The 16,042-nt window shown below is 49.8% G+C and overlaps 1 protein-coding gene across 5 annotated transcripts in view; it reads left to right on the plus strand.

The window, feature by feature from the left end:
* The window catches only part of ADAMTS14 (ADAM metallopeptidase with thrombospondin type 1 motif 14), a 94,908-nt gene that overhangs the window by 34,493 nt on the left and 44,373 nt on the right, over positions 1-16,042 (plus strand). For all 5 annotated transcript variants that reach the window (XM_066349496.1, XM_066349497.1, XM_066349498.1 and 2 more), the window contains exon 4: positions 7,088-7,278. In XM_066349496.1, coding sequence (XP_066205593.1) covers positions 7,088-7,278 — 191 coding nt within the window. The remainder of the gene's footprint in view (positions 1-7,087; positions 7,279-16,042) is intronic.

A 16,042-nucleotide genomic window follows, 5' to 3' on the forward strand; every position in this document is an offset into this window, starting at 1 on the left:
CTCATCTCCTAGGCTGAGGAGGGCTGTGCGCCCGGGCTGAGTCTCATCTCCTAGGCTGAGGAGGGCTCCAGACGCCCGGGCTGAGTCTCATCTCCTAGGCTGAGGAGGGCTCCAGACACCCGGGCTGAGTCTCATCTCCTAGGCTGAGGAGGGCTGTGCGCCCGGGCTGAGTCTCATCTCCTAGGCTGAGGAGGGCTCCAGACGCCCAGGCTGAGTCTCATCTCCTAGACTGAGGAGGGCTCCAGACACCCGGGCTGAGTCTCATCTCCTAGGCTGAGGAGGGCTCCAGACGCCCAGGCTGAGTCTCATCTCCTAGGCTGAGGAGGGCTGTGCGCCCAGGCTGAGTCTCATCTCCTAGGCTGAGGAGGGCTGTGCGCCCGGGCTGAGTCTCATCTCCTAGGCTGAGGAGGGCTCCAGACGCCCGGGCTGAGTCTCATCTCCTAGGCTGAGGAGGGCTGTGCGCCCGGGCTGAGTCTCATCTCCTAGGCTGAGGAGGGCTCCAGACGCCCGGGCTGAGTCTCATCTCCTAGGCTGAGGAGGGCTGTGCGCCCGGGCTGAGTCTCATCTCCTAGGCTGAGGAGGGCTCCAGACACCCGGGCTGAGTCTCATCTCCTAGGCTGAGGAGGGCTGTGCGCCCAGGCTGAGTCTCATCTCCTAGGCTGAGGAGGGCTGTGCGCCCGGGCTGAGTCTCATCTCCTAGGCTGAGGAGGGCTCCAGACGCCCGGGCTGAGTCTCATCTCCTAGGCTGAGGAGGGCTGTGCGCCCGGGCTGAGTCTCATCTCCTAGGCTGAGGAGGGCTCCAGACACCCGGGCTGAGTCTCATCTCCTAGGCTGAGGAGGGCTGTGCGCCCAGGCTGAGTCTCATCTCCTAGGCTGAGGAGGGCTGTGCGCCCGGGCTGAGTCTCATCTCCTAGGCTGAGGAGGGCTGTGCACCCGGGCTGAGTCTCATCTCCTAGGCTGAGGAGGGCTGTGCACCCAGGCTGAGTCTCATCTCCTAGGCTGAGGAGGGCTGTGCACCCGGGCTGAGTCTCATCTCCTAGGCTGAGGAGGGCTCCAGACGCCCGGGCTGAGTCTCATCTCCTAGGCTGAGGAGGGCTGTGCGCCCGGGCTGAGTCTCATCTCCTAGGCTGAGGAGGGCTGTGCGCCCGGGCTGAGTCTCATCTCCTAGACTGAGGAGGGCTCCAGACGCCCGGGCTGAGTCTCATCTCCTAGACTGAGGAGGGCTGTGCGCCCAGGCTGAGTCTCATCTCCTAGGCTGAGGAGGGCTCCAGACGCCCGGGCTGAGTCTCATCTCCTAGGCTGAGGAGGGCTGTGCGCCCGGGCTGAGTCTCATCTCCTAGGCTGAGGAGGGCTCCAGACGCCCAGGCTGAGTCTCATCTCCTAGGCTGAGGAGGGCTCCAGACGCCCAGGCTGAGTCTCATCTCCTAGGCTGAGGAGGGCTGTGCGCCCGGGCTGAGTCTCATCTCCTAGGCTGAGGAGGGCTGTGCGCCCGGGCTGAGTCTCATCTCCTAGGCTGAGGAGGGCTCCAGACGCCCAGGCTGAGTCTCATCTCCTAGACTGAGGAGGGCTCCAGACGCCCAGGCTGAGTCTCATCTCCTAGGCTGAGGAGGGCTCCAGACGCCCAGGCTGAGTCTCATCTCCTAGGCTGAGGAGGGCTCCAGACGCCCGGGCTGAGTCTCATCTCCTAGGCTGAGGAGGGCTGTGCGCCCAGGCTGAGTCTCATCTCCTAGGCTGAGGAGGGCTCCAGACGCCCGGGCTGAGTCTCATCTCCTAGACTGAGGAGGGCTGTGCGCCCAGGCTGAGTCTCATCTCCTAGGCTGAGGAGGGCTGTGCGCCCGGGCTGAGTCTCATCTCCTAGGCTGAGGAGGGCTGTGCACCCGGGCTGAGTCTCATCTCCTAGGCTGAGGAGGGCTGTGCACCCAGGCTGAGTCTCATCTCCTAGGCTGAGGAGGGCTGTGCACCCGGGCTGAGTCTCATCTCCTAGGCTGAGGAGGGCTCCAGACGCCTCGGTCACCCTTTCCCACCCTCCCCTTCTGCTCTGAGTGCCAGTAGGCCGTGTGCGCCCAGGCTGAGTCTCATCTCCTAGGCTGAGGAGGGCTCCAGACGCCCAGGCACCAGCCTGGCTGGGGCTTGGAGCTGCTGGTCTGTTTTTGTTGTTCTTAATTGAAATTAAATCCACCATATAAACCATTTTAAAGTGTACAATTCAGTGGTTTCTTACCATATTCACAATGTTGTGCAACCATCATCACTATCTAATTCTAGAACATTTCCATAATTCTTTTAAAAACTTCTGTACCCGTTAATTAGCATTCACTCCCATTTCCCTCCTCCCCAATCCCCTGGCAATTACTAACCTACCTTTCCTATCTAGATTTGCCTATTCTGGGCGTCTCACGTAAATGGAATTACACAATGTGTGGCCTCTTGTCACTGACTTCTTTCATTGAGCACATAAGTGTCATCTGTGTTGGAGCCTATATCAATGCTCCATTTCTTTTTATGCCAGAGTAATATTCCACTGTATGGATACACCACATTGTGTTTATTCACCAGTTGATGGACATTTAGGTTGTTTCCATAATTGTTTTATCATGATCATGCTGCTATGAACATTTGTGTATAAATTCTTGTGGAACATATGTTTTCAATTCCTTTGGGCATATACCTAGGAGTGGAATTTCTGGGTCCTATGCTAATTCTATGTTTAACTTTTTGGGGAACTTCCAAACTGTTTTTCAAAGCAGCTGCATCATTTTATATTCTCATGAAGCTCCTTGGGTGGGCTCACTGAAAGCCTTCCAACTGCCTGCTGTACCTCCTCCACATTTTGAGGGTTACCTATTTTGGTCTGAAGGATAACAGACACATAGAAGAGGGTGTGGTCAGGACAGCTCCAGGGTCTGTGGCTGATGTCAGTAGGCCCTCCCCAGTTCGCCTCACTGTTTTTGCTGAGAGAGAAATTGGGTGGGTCTAACAGGGTGTGTGATAATGGGAGAGTGGCAGATCTGAGTTTACATTTTGGCCTTCTGCCATTAACATGCTGTGTGACCTGGAATGAGTCAGATAACCTCTCTGATCCTCCCTTTGACAGATCTGGCAGGGAGAGCCGTGAAGGTCAAGTTCCACATTTCAGTTGCCATTTGTGAATCTTTGGGAACTGCTCACAAGTTGGGAGTGACTGCTATTTGTTCTCCCCACTCCATGGAGAGAGCCCTAGTCCCTTCTTCTCCCCTGTGGGAGTCTTCCCTCCTCTCTCCCAGGAGTTTGTCTGTGGGTTGCTGTACACACCACTGCGGTCAAGCACCCAGGCTGCCAGGAGGCCTTGTGCAGTGTGACCTGCAGAGAGAACGGGGGCAAGCGGCGGCGACCCCAGCCTGAACCTCACTCACCAGGCTGTAACCACCCAGAGGGCCTGGTGCCCTTTTCTGGCTTCCCCAGAAGTCCAGTGGTCTCACATTTTTTAGCCCTTATGCCCGTGCTTTCCCCCCTCTGCACGTTAGCTCTCTAAGCAAAGGGAAAATGAAAAGACACGAGCACGAGTCCCACGGTGCCTGCTGCCCTGTCAGATTCAGTTCCTGAAGAACCCAAGTCAATAGAGACTTAGAGGCACAACTGGGGTCTCTGCAAAGGCACCCCTGGTTCATCCCCGACGGTCACCCACACAGTGGGTGTGTCTCTACATACTTGCTCACAATGGGTTTTGCAAGTACAGTTTCCTCTGCTTGCCCTCTGTTCTCTATGCTCCCGTGTGGCCCGGCTTAGATGTCCTCTTCCAGAAGCACCCCCTCCCGACTCTCCCATCCCGGTTTGGGACTTGGTGTAAAAGCCTTTCCTAGTCAGTCCTACTGACCCCTTGACATTGCTGTATTGTTACAGTCTGATACCATATCTGTCACCTACACTAGGTGGTGGGCTTGAAGGCAGGGCCCCGCCTTCATCAGCCACCTGCCACCCATTCATAAGTATCGGGGCCCCTCCTGCAGCCACATCCTTGTTTACATGCTGGGAATGTAGTGGTGGCATCTTTACTCTCCTGGGGAAGAGGGGTGTTCTCAAATAACTGGATAAATGAATATTCTTAAAAATCAATTGTATGAGTATCAGAACTTCAGTGTGGGATGGCAGGAAAATCAGTAAGGCTTTTAAGTTTTCTTGAGAGATCACAGGATTGTCTTGCTTTCTTAGCTTTCCCTATAGTTCCTCATTCTCCTTCACTTCACTGCCCCAACAAATGTTTCTTCAGTTTTCATTCAGGCCATGATATAAATAACTGATAACTAGGGTGGTGCCTTTATAGGTAGCAGTACCTATGGTGATATCTTAAAGCATGGTCTTTTGATTCAGACAGACCTAGATAAGCTCTTTTGAACCTCAGTTTGTTTACCTGATAGGACAATAACTTGATAGAATTGTTACAAGGATTAGAGTGGATCAGATTAGATTAAATTAGATTAGATTCGAAGTCAGAAAACTAAGGCTCATGGACCAAATATGGCCCACCGCTTGTTTTTGTCAGTAAAGCTTTATTGGAACACAGACACACTCATTTGTTTATGTATTACACTGGGAAACAGAATTTTTGTTGCATCCACAACAACACTTGTTCTTACCTAATTCGAGTGTGCTGATCTCAAATCTGTCATTAGTTTTTCTCTGTAAGCTACAGTTTTTTTGCAATTCAAGATTTTAGGTTTTCGTCTTATTGTAAAATTTTCAACATTTAGTTTAACATAATGAAGTAGAATGTCTTTTTGGGCATCATCTTTGTGAAAATATAATAATTTATATAATACAGTAAATACACTAATACACTAAAAGATATGATTGCATCAGAATTTGTCTACAATGCTGAAATAGAACATATCAAAACACTTATTTTAATCATAAAATTTGTGCAAAAATTGCTTTTGTAGCTCTTGCGTTTGTGTACTTGTTGAGGACAATCTCGTTTGATGCTCCAGCAGTAGTCTGCTCATCACTAACAGCTCCAAGATTTTCGGGAAACTTATCAAGGTGACTGTTCAGGAAGTGAATCTTAATGCTCATGTTACATCCAATGTCACGGAAAGCCAACAGCATCCTTTGAACCAGAAGTTCATAGTTTTCTGCTTTTTTGTTGCCAAGGAAGTTCTTTGTAACTGCCATAAAAGACTGCCATGCTGCTTTCTCCTCCTTATTCATCTTCCTGGCAAATTCTTCATCACGTATGAGGGTTCGAATTTGAGGTCCATTGAATACACCTGCTTTTATCTTCTCGAAAGACAAGGCAGGAAAAGCAGAAATAATATGTTGAAAGCATTCACTTTCTCTATTTAAAGCCTGAACAAACTGCTTCATTACGCCAAGTTTGATGTGAAGTGGGGGAAAAATGATCCTGTCTCTATTAACTACAGGTTCATTCAAAATATTTTGCATCCCTACTTCCAGAGCTTCACGTTTCAGCCACTCCTTCTGTGTCCAGTGTTTCTCCCGAGCTCGGCTGTCCCACAAACACAGAAAGCAAGGACACTTCGTGAAACCTCTCTGTTGTCCTAGCAGGAAATTTACCATTTTAAGATCCACACAGCCTGACCTGTGGTGGCGCAGTGGGATAAAGCATCGACCTGGAACACTGAGGTGGCCGGTTCGAAACCTTGGGCTTGCCTGGTCAAGGCACATATGGGAGTTGATGCTTCCTGCTCCTCCCTCTTCTCTCTCTCTCTGTCTCTCTCTCTCTCACTCCTTTCTCTCTAAAAAATCAATAAATAAAATATTAAAAAAAAAAAAGAATGTAAGATCCACACAAATGATCCAATTATGCTCCTCATACTTCAGAAAGTCGAGGACAATTTATATGTCATTCTTACTAAGTCATTCAATTCGGGTTGGCTAAACTGCTGAGGGGTTAATGACTGCTTGGCATCAGAAGAAAACCCTTCAGATTCTACAACCATTTCCTCATGCATCTTATCAAAATACACTTGATCACCATGTTCACTTTCTTCATCCTTAGAAGAAATAAAGTCATTAAAAACTGGAACCAGGAGTGTCTCAGAGTGTGGGATAGGTCGTATTGCTGAAGCAATATTAGGATATGCGATCATATGCTGTTTTTTCTTGCCGATGCCCTTTGTATGGATCAGACAGAAATAACAGCCACTGCTGTGGTCCTTAGGTTCACATCAAACCATGGGAATACCAAAAGGCATTCCTTTGCGTTTTCCTTTTGTCCAGTCATGAAGCATTTCCTCACAATTATGACACACAATATGAGGAGCCCAATTCTTGTTTTGATCGCCAAGGGGAACTTGAAAATAGGCAATATATGGACGTGTCACAAATGATGAAATATTGTACCTTTGACGTTGAAGTGTGTAACAGCCACATATATAACAGAAGGTGTCAGGACTATTCTTACATTTACACCTACTCCAAGAAGTTATGATTCAATCTTAAAACTAAATAAGAGGGTGTTTTTTATCAGATAATAATTTTTTACATTTAAAAACAACTACAACTGTGTAAAAGTGATGTTTGTAAAACATTAATTGCCTTGTGATTATGTTCAATCCAAGAGTCGTTGCCCTTTAACTCCAATTTAAAAACCAATGCATGCCATTAACTGTAACAAAAAAAAATTGTGTAAAAACTAGAGCATTTCACCAAAAGATGGATTTCAGATTTGGAATCAGCGATGCAGAAATATATAGAAACAGTTCTAAAACCTCATGCAACAGAAAATGAAAAAAAATTGTTCCCCAGTGTTGTCCATCACTTGTCACAGGAGTGGAGATGGAGGTCAGAGAAGTGCAGGGACGGGCTTGGGTTGGGATACACAGTGAGATAGGACCGAGTAGGAACCGGAACTCAGGCCAGTGTTTACTTCTCTGCTGCCCATTGTCTCAAAGACAGCCATGCCCTGGTGCCAGGCAAAGGGTTCATGCTTGTGAATCACTTGGTGTGGAGCAAACCCTCGTGCTATCTTGGTTCACAGAAGCAGGAAAAGGGGATCACGTGACAGGGGCCAGGGGTGGGTTGATGGGCAGTATCGCAGTGACAGCCGTTATGTGGATTTGACCTTGGTCTCTTCCCATCTTGGTTCCAGCCTTTGGCCTCGGCAGCCTGCCCAACCTGCTGGGCCTGGTGGGGGGCCAGCTGGGAGAGCAGGAGCGGAAGCGGCGACACGCCAAGCCGGGCAGTTACAGCATCGAGGTGCTGCTGGCAGTGGACGACTCAGTGGTGCGTTTCCATGGCAAGGAGCACGTGCAGAACTACGTCCTCACCCTCATGAACATTGTGAGTGTCCCCGAGTCTTGGGACTTGGGGGGCTGGGCAAGGGCTGGGGTGGGACCACCGGAATTGTTCTGAATGCACCATTGCTCTTTGTTCTGGTATCTTTTGGGTGGACTTGGGAGAGTCTGTCTGCTCCTTAGTCCAGCTGGACAGCGGGGTCCTTGGAGAAAGGAGCCTGAGCTGGCCTGACACCCATCCCAGGCTGCAGCCTGGCCTCCGCTGTACAGGCCTGTGCTGGGGTGCCCACAGGCCGTCCATGCTGGTCCCTGGCAAGCGGGAACATCCAGGCAGTGGGCTCTGGGTTTGGACACATAGAACCCAGGTCAGGGTGGCTGAGACTTGCCTGAGACTTTGCATCTGGAGAGAATGTGCAGTGCCAGACTGGGGTGCCGGCCAGGCTGCCAGTCTCCTGGGCGGAGGGTGTTCCAGCCCCCAGTGTGGGTGTTGGTGTTCACCGAGACCCGATGGGGAGGGAGAGTGAGGGTCACAGGCGTGGTGCCTGCCAGGGTGGGGGCGGCTGCTCAGCTGCTGCTGATGGCTGTGCTGCAGACATGCAAGACTCTCGTCACAGACAGGCATTTTTCAAAAGTCAGAAATACAGTTGTTTTTAAGTGCTTTTTGTTTTTTAAACCTTTTATGGAAAATTTAGATCCAGTTATCTAAGTGAAACTTCCAATTTTTAAATGTTAAAAAAATTTAAAAACCTTTGTGAATGTTGAGCAGAATATCTCTACACACCCTGTTTGGCCCGTGGGTTGCTGGCAGACACCTCTGAGCTAAAGCAGCAGAGACAACAGAGACCAGGACGGGAAGGAGGGCGGCTGTGTTAGAGGCAGCCCCGCCCTGTTTCTCTTCTGGCAAGAGGCCTTTGTCAGAGGTGCCTGTGGCTATGGCTCTGGGAGGATGAGGACCGGTGTAGGTGGAAGTGGGACCTACGGTGGACACTGTGCGAGCCACCACCAGATGCTGGGGAGGGTGGACTGGACTTAGGTCCTCTCCTAGGAAGCTGGGTAGAGGGGTGACACGTTAGGGTCAGGTCCTGCTGCTGGGGTACTGAGGAGTCCAGGCAGGAGGAAGCAAGCAGTGGAGTGGGTGAGCGATGCCACATCAACAGGAGACAATAGGGCAGGGCCTTCACCTCCTATAGATGACTAGACTTTCCCAAGTCCACCCAGGTCTGTAGATGACTCATCGTAGAGGCTCTTCATAAATATTCACCCAGAACACAAGAGCTGAGGAGTAAGATACATATCCCTGGTGTGTCCTGAAGAATTCTAGAGGGGTCTCTCAAAAGCCAAAGTTTCCAGCCCCTGTATGGGCCTCTCCTGGCCTAAAGGTTAGGGGCCTCTCCCTGAGGCCTGTGAGGAAGCTGGCTAGCTGCATTCTCATGCAGAACAAAAGATGACTGCAGGTGGGCAGGGCTGGGATAGAACCCCCTTACACTCCGTCTGACATGGCAGTTCTTCATGCCTGCGATGGGTGTGCCGCTGATCCCAGGACTGCAGGAGAGGAACTTTAGTGAACTGGCTGAGAGCATGGGTTTGGGGGTCACACTGTCTGTTCTGGCCCTTCCTGTCTTTTGACCTCAGGGGCAAGTTTCTAATCTTCTCAAAAGTCCTTTTCCTGCCCTGGCCGGTTGGCTCAGTGGTAGAGCGTCGGCCTGGCGTGCAGAAGTCCCGGGTTCAATTCCCGGCCAGGGCACACAGGAGAAGCGCCCATCTGCTTCTTCACTCCTCCCCCTCTCCTTCCTCTCTGTCTCTCTCTTCCCCTCCCGCAGCCGAGGCTCCACTGGAGCAAAGATGGCCCGGGTGCTGGGGATGGCTCCTCGGCCTCTGCCCCAGGCGCTAGAGTGGCTGTGGTCGCAACAAAGTGACGCCCCGGAGGGGCAGAGCGTCGCCCCCTGGTGGGCGTGCCGGGTGGATCCAGGTCAGGCGCATGCGGGAGTCTGTCTGTCTCTCCCCGTTTCCGGCTTCAGAAAAATACAGGGGGGGGGAAAATATATATATATATATATTTTATATATATATATATTATATATATATATATAAAAAGTCCTTTTCCCCACTTTTAAATCAGCATTAACAATACTTCTATGCAAGATTTTTGGGAAGATTAAATAGCACACATCATGGTAGCCTGCATAGCACAAGCTTTCAATAGTGGTTTGTGATAATAATGATATATATGACTTTCATGAGGGAAGTGGTAACACACGTCTGAGAACTCAACAGTTGATGAGCAGAAGTGTCATGCCAGTAACCCTGGAGCACTTGTAGGATAATAACACAGCATGACACTGCCCGTGCTGTCCAGTGTCATCATCTGGCCACACGGTAGGTGAGGGGGCTGCTAGAAGGGCACGCAGTCAGCTTGTTAGCTGTGTGACCTTGCACAAAGGACCTGCCTTGCTTAGGACTCGGTAGGTAGCAAATAGTGGAAAACCAACTCAAACTAGATCGAGAAAAACAGGGTAATTTATTGGCTCAGGGACCAAACTGTGGGAGGGACAGGATGGAGCTGGTTGTAAATGTAATTGGTACTAGAATCTTATGTGAACTCTTTTTAGGTTCCTTTTTCTCTGTGACATGCTAGTTCTCTCTGACTCACTTCTCTGTGTGACAGATTCTGGCCATCAACAGTATCAGGCTGACTCCTATCTCCATAGCTCTGTGGCCAGAGGAAAAAGAAGTTTTCTCTCCAGTTCCCAGGTAAAAATTCCCAGGGCAGAACTCTGACTTAACTTTAGGTCACATGAACCCCCTTGGAACCTGTCACTATATATTGGAGAAGGAGTTAGAGTTTCTTAAAGAAAGAGAGGGACTAGGCCCTGGCCGGTTGGCTCAGCGGTAGAGCGTCGTCCTGGCGTGCGGGGGACCCGGGTTCGATTCCCGGCCAGGGCACATAGGAGAAGCGCCCATTTGCTTCTCCACCCCCACCCCCCTCCTTCCTCTCTGTCTCTCTCTTCCCCTCCCGCAGCCAAGGCTCCATTGGAGCAAAGATGGCCCGGGCGCTGGGGATGGCTCCTTGGCCTCTGCCCCAGGCGCTAGAGTGGCTCTGGTCACAGCAGAGCGACGCCCCAGAGGGGCAGAGCATCGCCTCCTGGTGGGCAGAGCATCGCCCCTGGTGGGCGTGCCGGGTGGATCCCGGTCGGGCGCATGCGGGAGTCTGTCTGACTGTCCCCCGTTTCCAGCTTCAGAAAAGCAAAAAAAAAAAAAAAAAAAAAAAAAAAGAGAGGGACTAAACATAGAATGGCCCCTGGAAAAATTGTCCTGGGCTGGGAAGACACCCCAGCTTGTGTCAGCTGCAATATTTAACCTCTGAGAGCCTCCATACTTTCATAATAATATCTGCTATTGGGTTTTTGGTGAAGGTTAACTATATATAAAGAATTTAGCATATGCCTGGCATACAGTGAGTACTCAAGTAATGTATTCTATTGTTCTTCCAGCCATATTATTTGTCTTTATGTGTGTATATAAACATTCTTTGTCTAAGTCTCTGAAGCTGAGGTAGGTCCTTGAGGGTAAGGACTTTTCTTCTATTTTAACCCAAAGGCACACAGCACAGTACCCAACACCTGATAGATGATCAGTAAATATGGAAGTTACTGGTGTCTGTGGGAGAAGCAGGAAGCCAGCATCTACTGAGATAGGGAAAGGGGAAGGCAGCAGAATTCTGTCTGAAATGCCAGCTTTAGGAAGAGGGCAGGGGTAGAAATCAGCTCCAACTACAGGTGCCCCAGGGAGGGGAGGGGCTTCCAGGAAGTCTGCCCCATGCCACCTCTTTATTTGGTTATTTAATTCTATTCCTTACATAGCATGTGGTATTGGATTCAAAGAACAAAGACCACCATGGGGGCTGTTTGAGAAAGAGAGGGAGGGCAAGAGGGAGGATGACTATGCTATGAACACACCCACCTCACTGGAGCACTGGACCACCCACCCACACTCTATGAATAACTGGCCCAACCTAAGACCACACAGCTGAGTACTAATTGCATTAGTGGGAGCAGAAGGTTGTCCCTGGCAGCCAGCAGGTGGATGAGGTGGGGGAACAGGAGGTGGGGAGGGTAAGGAGGCTCTCTGGTGCTGGGAGCCTGGGTCCAAAGTTGGGGCTGAAGACCCTAAAATAAAAATAAAATAAAAATGAGTGTGTGTTAAAGATTTTGCTCTACTCACTAGCTAATGACAGAGACAGACCGATGTTACAGCCTGTTCAAGAGAACCTGAAGAACAGAAACAGAAACATTTATAGATCAGAAATGTTGAAATGAATGTACAAATAGAGACAGTTTTGGTATTTTTTCAGAGTGGAAGGGAAGATAGAATTTGCATGTCTGCAGACAAGAAGTTTGCATTGCTATTAAATATCCACAGTGCTCTCAGTTGTAAAGAAGTTTCCTAGAATCAGATTTAGGTGAGGCCGAAAAGTGTGCTGTGGACAGTGCATAGTTTCCATGGAAAGTGCTAGGCCTGGATAGGGTCCCAGGAAGAGCCCTCTTCATGGACAGCAGGGCAGCTGGCTGCCCATCTGGCCTACAGGCTCCATCCTGCTCCTGGAGCTAGAGGGGCGGCAGCCTCACTCAGGACACACCCGGGATTCTGGCTGCCTGACAGCCCTCAGCAACTGAATAGTGGGACCGTCTTCCTTTTCCTCCCCTCGCAAAGCTAGCCTCACTATGGCCTCTCTCTGGATTCTGTCTGGGAGTGTGAGTGTGGAGAGAAGACCTGGGTTAGGGTGTGTTAAGCCTAATCCGGAGGGACTCGAAACATTGAAGACACGAACAAAATCCATTGATTCCACACCAAAGCTTTATTGTCTAGCTTGGCCAAGCGGCGGCAACTCCTACAGAAATCTGAGGGAGAGCGCGCCGGCCCTTTGTTCTACTTAGTTTTTATAGTTTTGCAAGCGGGGAAGTATAGAAGCAAAAATTGTAATTAGGTGTCCCTTACCACTATTGGTTATAGTCATATGCCCTTTAACATGATAGGACCATGTTCAATTTGCAAGCCATATATCATTTTGGAGAAGACAAAATTTACAAGTCAACACAATGATAGAAAGATGTCTCTTTACATATTAAAAGACATTCCTATATTTTCTAATGTTTATCTGCCATCTCTATGTCCAGAGTCACACACATTAACTATATGCATTCATATGGGAGAGGTAGTTTCCGTGGGGACAAATGCCTGCAAATGACTCATTGCTATAAGAAAAGGTTTATTTTGGCTTTTCTCTTCCTGCACCTGGCTAGCCATTCACCCCTTTCCCCACAGGTGTGGTGGAATGTCTGGGAATCCATGTTTTCCTCCCCTTTGCATTTACAATACAATGCCAAGGGCCATCCTGGTTCTATGCCAATCACACAGTACAGAGATCGTTCACAAAATTTCTCTGCACACCTTAACCCAAATTAATAAAATGCTCTTTAAGCCTCCTAAAATATTAATATTGATTCTGTAGCTTTTGGTACTTTACAACACCTGCGGGTGAGGTGGCGCAGTGGCTCCTCAGGGCTCCTCAGGTGGTTGAGGGTGGGCAGTGTGAGCAAAGCCAGATTGCCTGGGGCCATACGCTCCATTCTTTCTCACGCCTTTTGGAGAAACCGGCTGTCTGAGCACTTCCACTGAGCACTCCTTTGCTCAGCTTCTCCTTAAATTTCTCTGTTGGTGTGAGAAGGTCTGCACATTCTGGAAGGGTGAACCAGGCCTCCTGGAGCCCCTTCAGCTGGCCTCGCCCCTGACTAGGCTATCATTTACTCACTTCTTCAAAGCCACCAAAGCGCTGCCTGGGTGGGCTCGATGGAGTGGGTGTTGGTCAGGGATCTGCTTCCAAGTGACAGAGACCCAACTCGCACTAGCTTAAGCCAAAGCAGTGATCTATTGGAAGGTGTAGGGCCAGAGGCTGCCGCCATGGCCATGCAGATCAGGTTCACGTTGGATTCAGGCAGACAGTATAGTAACTGTGGAGCCAGAAAATGGTGGGCCATTCCGTTTACTATTAGTCTTGTAATGGTAGATGAGCAAACAGGCAAGGAAGACCACTTCTCTCTATCTCAGCACCCACCAACCTCAGCACTCTCCAGCAAAACAGGCAGGGCAGAAATACCCCTTCTCTGGCAAACAATAGCAAACAATTGCCCCTCCGATGGCAGCAGGCAATCCGCAATTTGCAGTCTGCCGCCCCGAGGGCAGGCACCTGCAGCCTTCTGTAGACCACACAACTGCAGCCTTCCGTAGACCACACACACTTGACACTGCCCCGCCTCAATGCAAAATACAAGTGAGCAAACCTAACACGTTTCACACTTGAAACACATTGGTTTGCCCAACAGAATGAAGCCCTACATGCCCGCAGAAGAGCTGCGGGACAGGGCAGCTTTAGGGACCACGGGGACTAGGGTCTCAGGTCCATTAGGGTACTCTCTCCTCACCCTCCCTTTCCCATCTGTGCTTGGTGACATAAATGACAGGAGCCAGGCTTTCTCCCCATGGTGGGAATTGGGGCTCCTGGCAACCCCAGATTCTGATGCTTCTGCTTTTAGGACTCAAAGGCAAAGGGGTCCTTCCCTGCTATCCTAAAGAGGATTGGTCTGTCCTGTGACCATCCTGTGACTGGAGGGTCTGCTCTGGCCACAAGGACAAGGGAGCCTACTGATGCGTGGGGTGGGGGCGAGGCGGAGCGGGAGCTGTTCCCGCAGAGCAGGCAGCGGAAGTCTGTTTAACAGACATCCAAATCCGTAGAGAATTTTTATGAGCTTATTTGAGCCCAACTGATGACAATTGCCAGGAAACAAAATTTCTACGAGTTTGAGAAAATGTTCTGGAGAATGCAGTTCTGCAGCTTATTTTATACATGCCAATCAAAGGAGAGACGTAAAGAGGGCGGCATGAAAGCCACTGGTGGTCGATTAAAGGGAGGGAGGATGCAGCGTTGGGAGATCTCTGGAACTGGATGAAAAGTAAATCAGAGAGACAAACATACTTCTTTTGCACAGGTGGGCACAGGACAGTTAACAGTGAACATTTACAGCAGACAGAGACGGTACGTGGGGGACAAGGTAACACTGAGGGTTCTGTGGTCTGTGCTCACAGGTGGGCACAGGACAGTTAACAGTGAACATTTACAGCAGACAGAGATGGTACGTGGGGAACAAGGTAACACTGAGGGGTTCTGTGGTCTGCGCTCAGCTGTGATGGGTCTAGAAGGGGAGGTTACTCTGACATTTTAAAGGTATGTTATCTTAGAAGCAAAAAGACAATAGGCTCAATTAACAAAGACTGACCTTTGTCAAGGAAGCTGCAGGCCAGGATGTGACCACCCGCCATGACTTACTTTGAGTTAGGAATTTTTATGTTCAGACCATCCTGTGCGGTTACTTCCTGTCTCTGACTTTGTAAGACCTGCCATGCAGGCCTCCCTTGAGCCTGTCAGGTTTAGTGTGTGGCCCCGTTTTTCTTCACAGAAGCATGTAGACAGAAGAACAGCTTCCACAGTGGAGGGCTCAGAGCAGTAGAAAATGTGGTCCTTGCCCTTACAACATGTACACTGTATGTCCACAAACCACTGCAGTGGATGACACCACTGTAGAAATCATTGGAATCAATTTTTGAGTAACCCCTGGGAGCCAGACTTCTTATAAGCATCACCTCATTTCTCCCCCGTGAGAGGTCTGAGTACCCCAGTGTCTCACGCAGACACTGGGGTGCAGAGAGCTGACTGTAACTTGCTCATCTCCAGTTGGTGAGCCGTGGGGCTGAGGTGCAAGTGCTGCTCTGTTGGCTTTAGAGCTCACCCTCTTCCCCTTGCCTTTGCACAGAGGTCTGTAGCCTCGTGCCAGGTGGTGCTGTCCATGGCTGGTGACTCAGGTGACAGGGAAGAAAAACAACTTTTCCTCTACCCTGTTAGGTTTTGTGTCTGGGGACCTGCTAATTTAACTGACAAAAGACAGATCAGCAAAAGAAAATAAGTTATTTGTGTGCTCAATGTGCATTCCCATGGGAATGATCAGTGATGAGTAACTCAAAAGGGTGGTTAGAATTTGGGGCTTATTTATCTAACCTAATAAGGGAGAAAGAAGGGGAGACAAGTCTTCTATGGAAAGGACAAATAGGTTTCTTTGGAAAGACAAATGGTTTTTATGAGAACACACAGGAAATAAGAAAGTTTGTGATAATATTTGTTTATGCAGGTGCAAGTGTCTTTTTTATGACCATGACGTTCCTTGAGGAAAGGATTTAAGGTAGCTCGTTTCCCAGAAGTGGCTGCTTTGTCAGATAAGGGAATGTCTGAGAGAGCTTCTTTCTGCAACTGCTGGATCTGAAATAACTTCAGCTTAAGGTGATCTTTATCTCCACTCCGTGGTCCTGAGTGATTCCCCAGATAGACCAGGGTCAGGCCCTCAGGAGCAACCGGGAAATGAGGGATTGTACATGTGCATGTCCCAAAGGGGCCGTGACCCTGTGCCAGCCCCTGAAATTCCTGCTTGTGGTGGAAACTCACGTGCTGTACGTTCTGGGCCACTGTGTGCCTTGGTGAGGCCCCGCCAGGCCCACTGACTGATCTAGTCTGACCCCATCTAGAGAGGGCTCTGAGAGGGTCAGCTCAGATGACTGCAGGTTGGAGAGGTGCTCTTTGGGGCCTTGGTAAAAGGTGAGCCCTGAGGTGTAGGTTTGAAGGCAGTGAAGTTAGGAAGGTAATGGGGAGAGTCAACAAGATCTTGTTCCCCAAGCAGAACATGGGCCTTCCCTTGGAAACTAGAAGA

The sequence above is a fragment of the Saccopteryx leptura genome, chromosome 9 (assembly GCF_036850995.1).
Source record: "Saccopteryx leptura isolate mSacLep1 chromosome 9, mSacLep1_pri_phased_curated, whole genome shotgun sequence".
Classification (NCBI taxonomy): domain Eukaryota; kingdom Metazoa; phylum Chordata; class Mammalia; order Chiroptera; family Emballonuridae; genus Saccopteryx; species Saccopteryx leptura.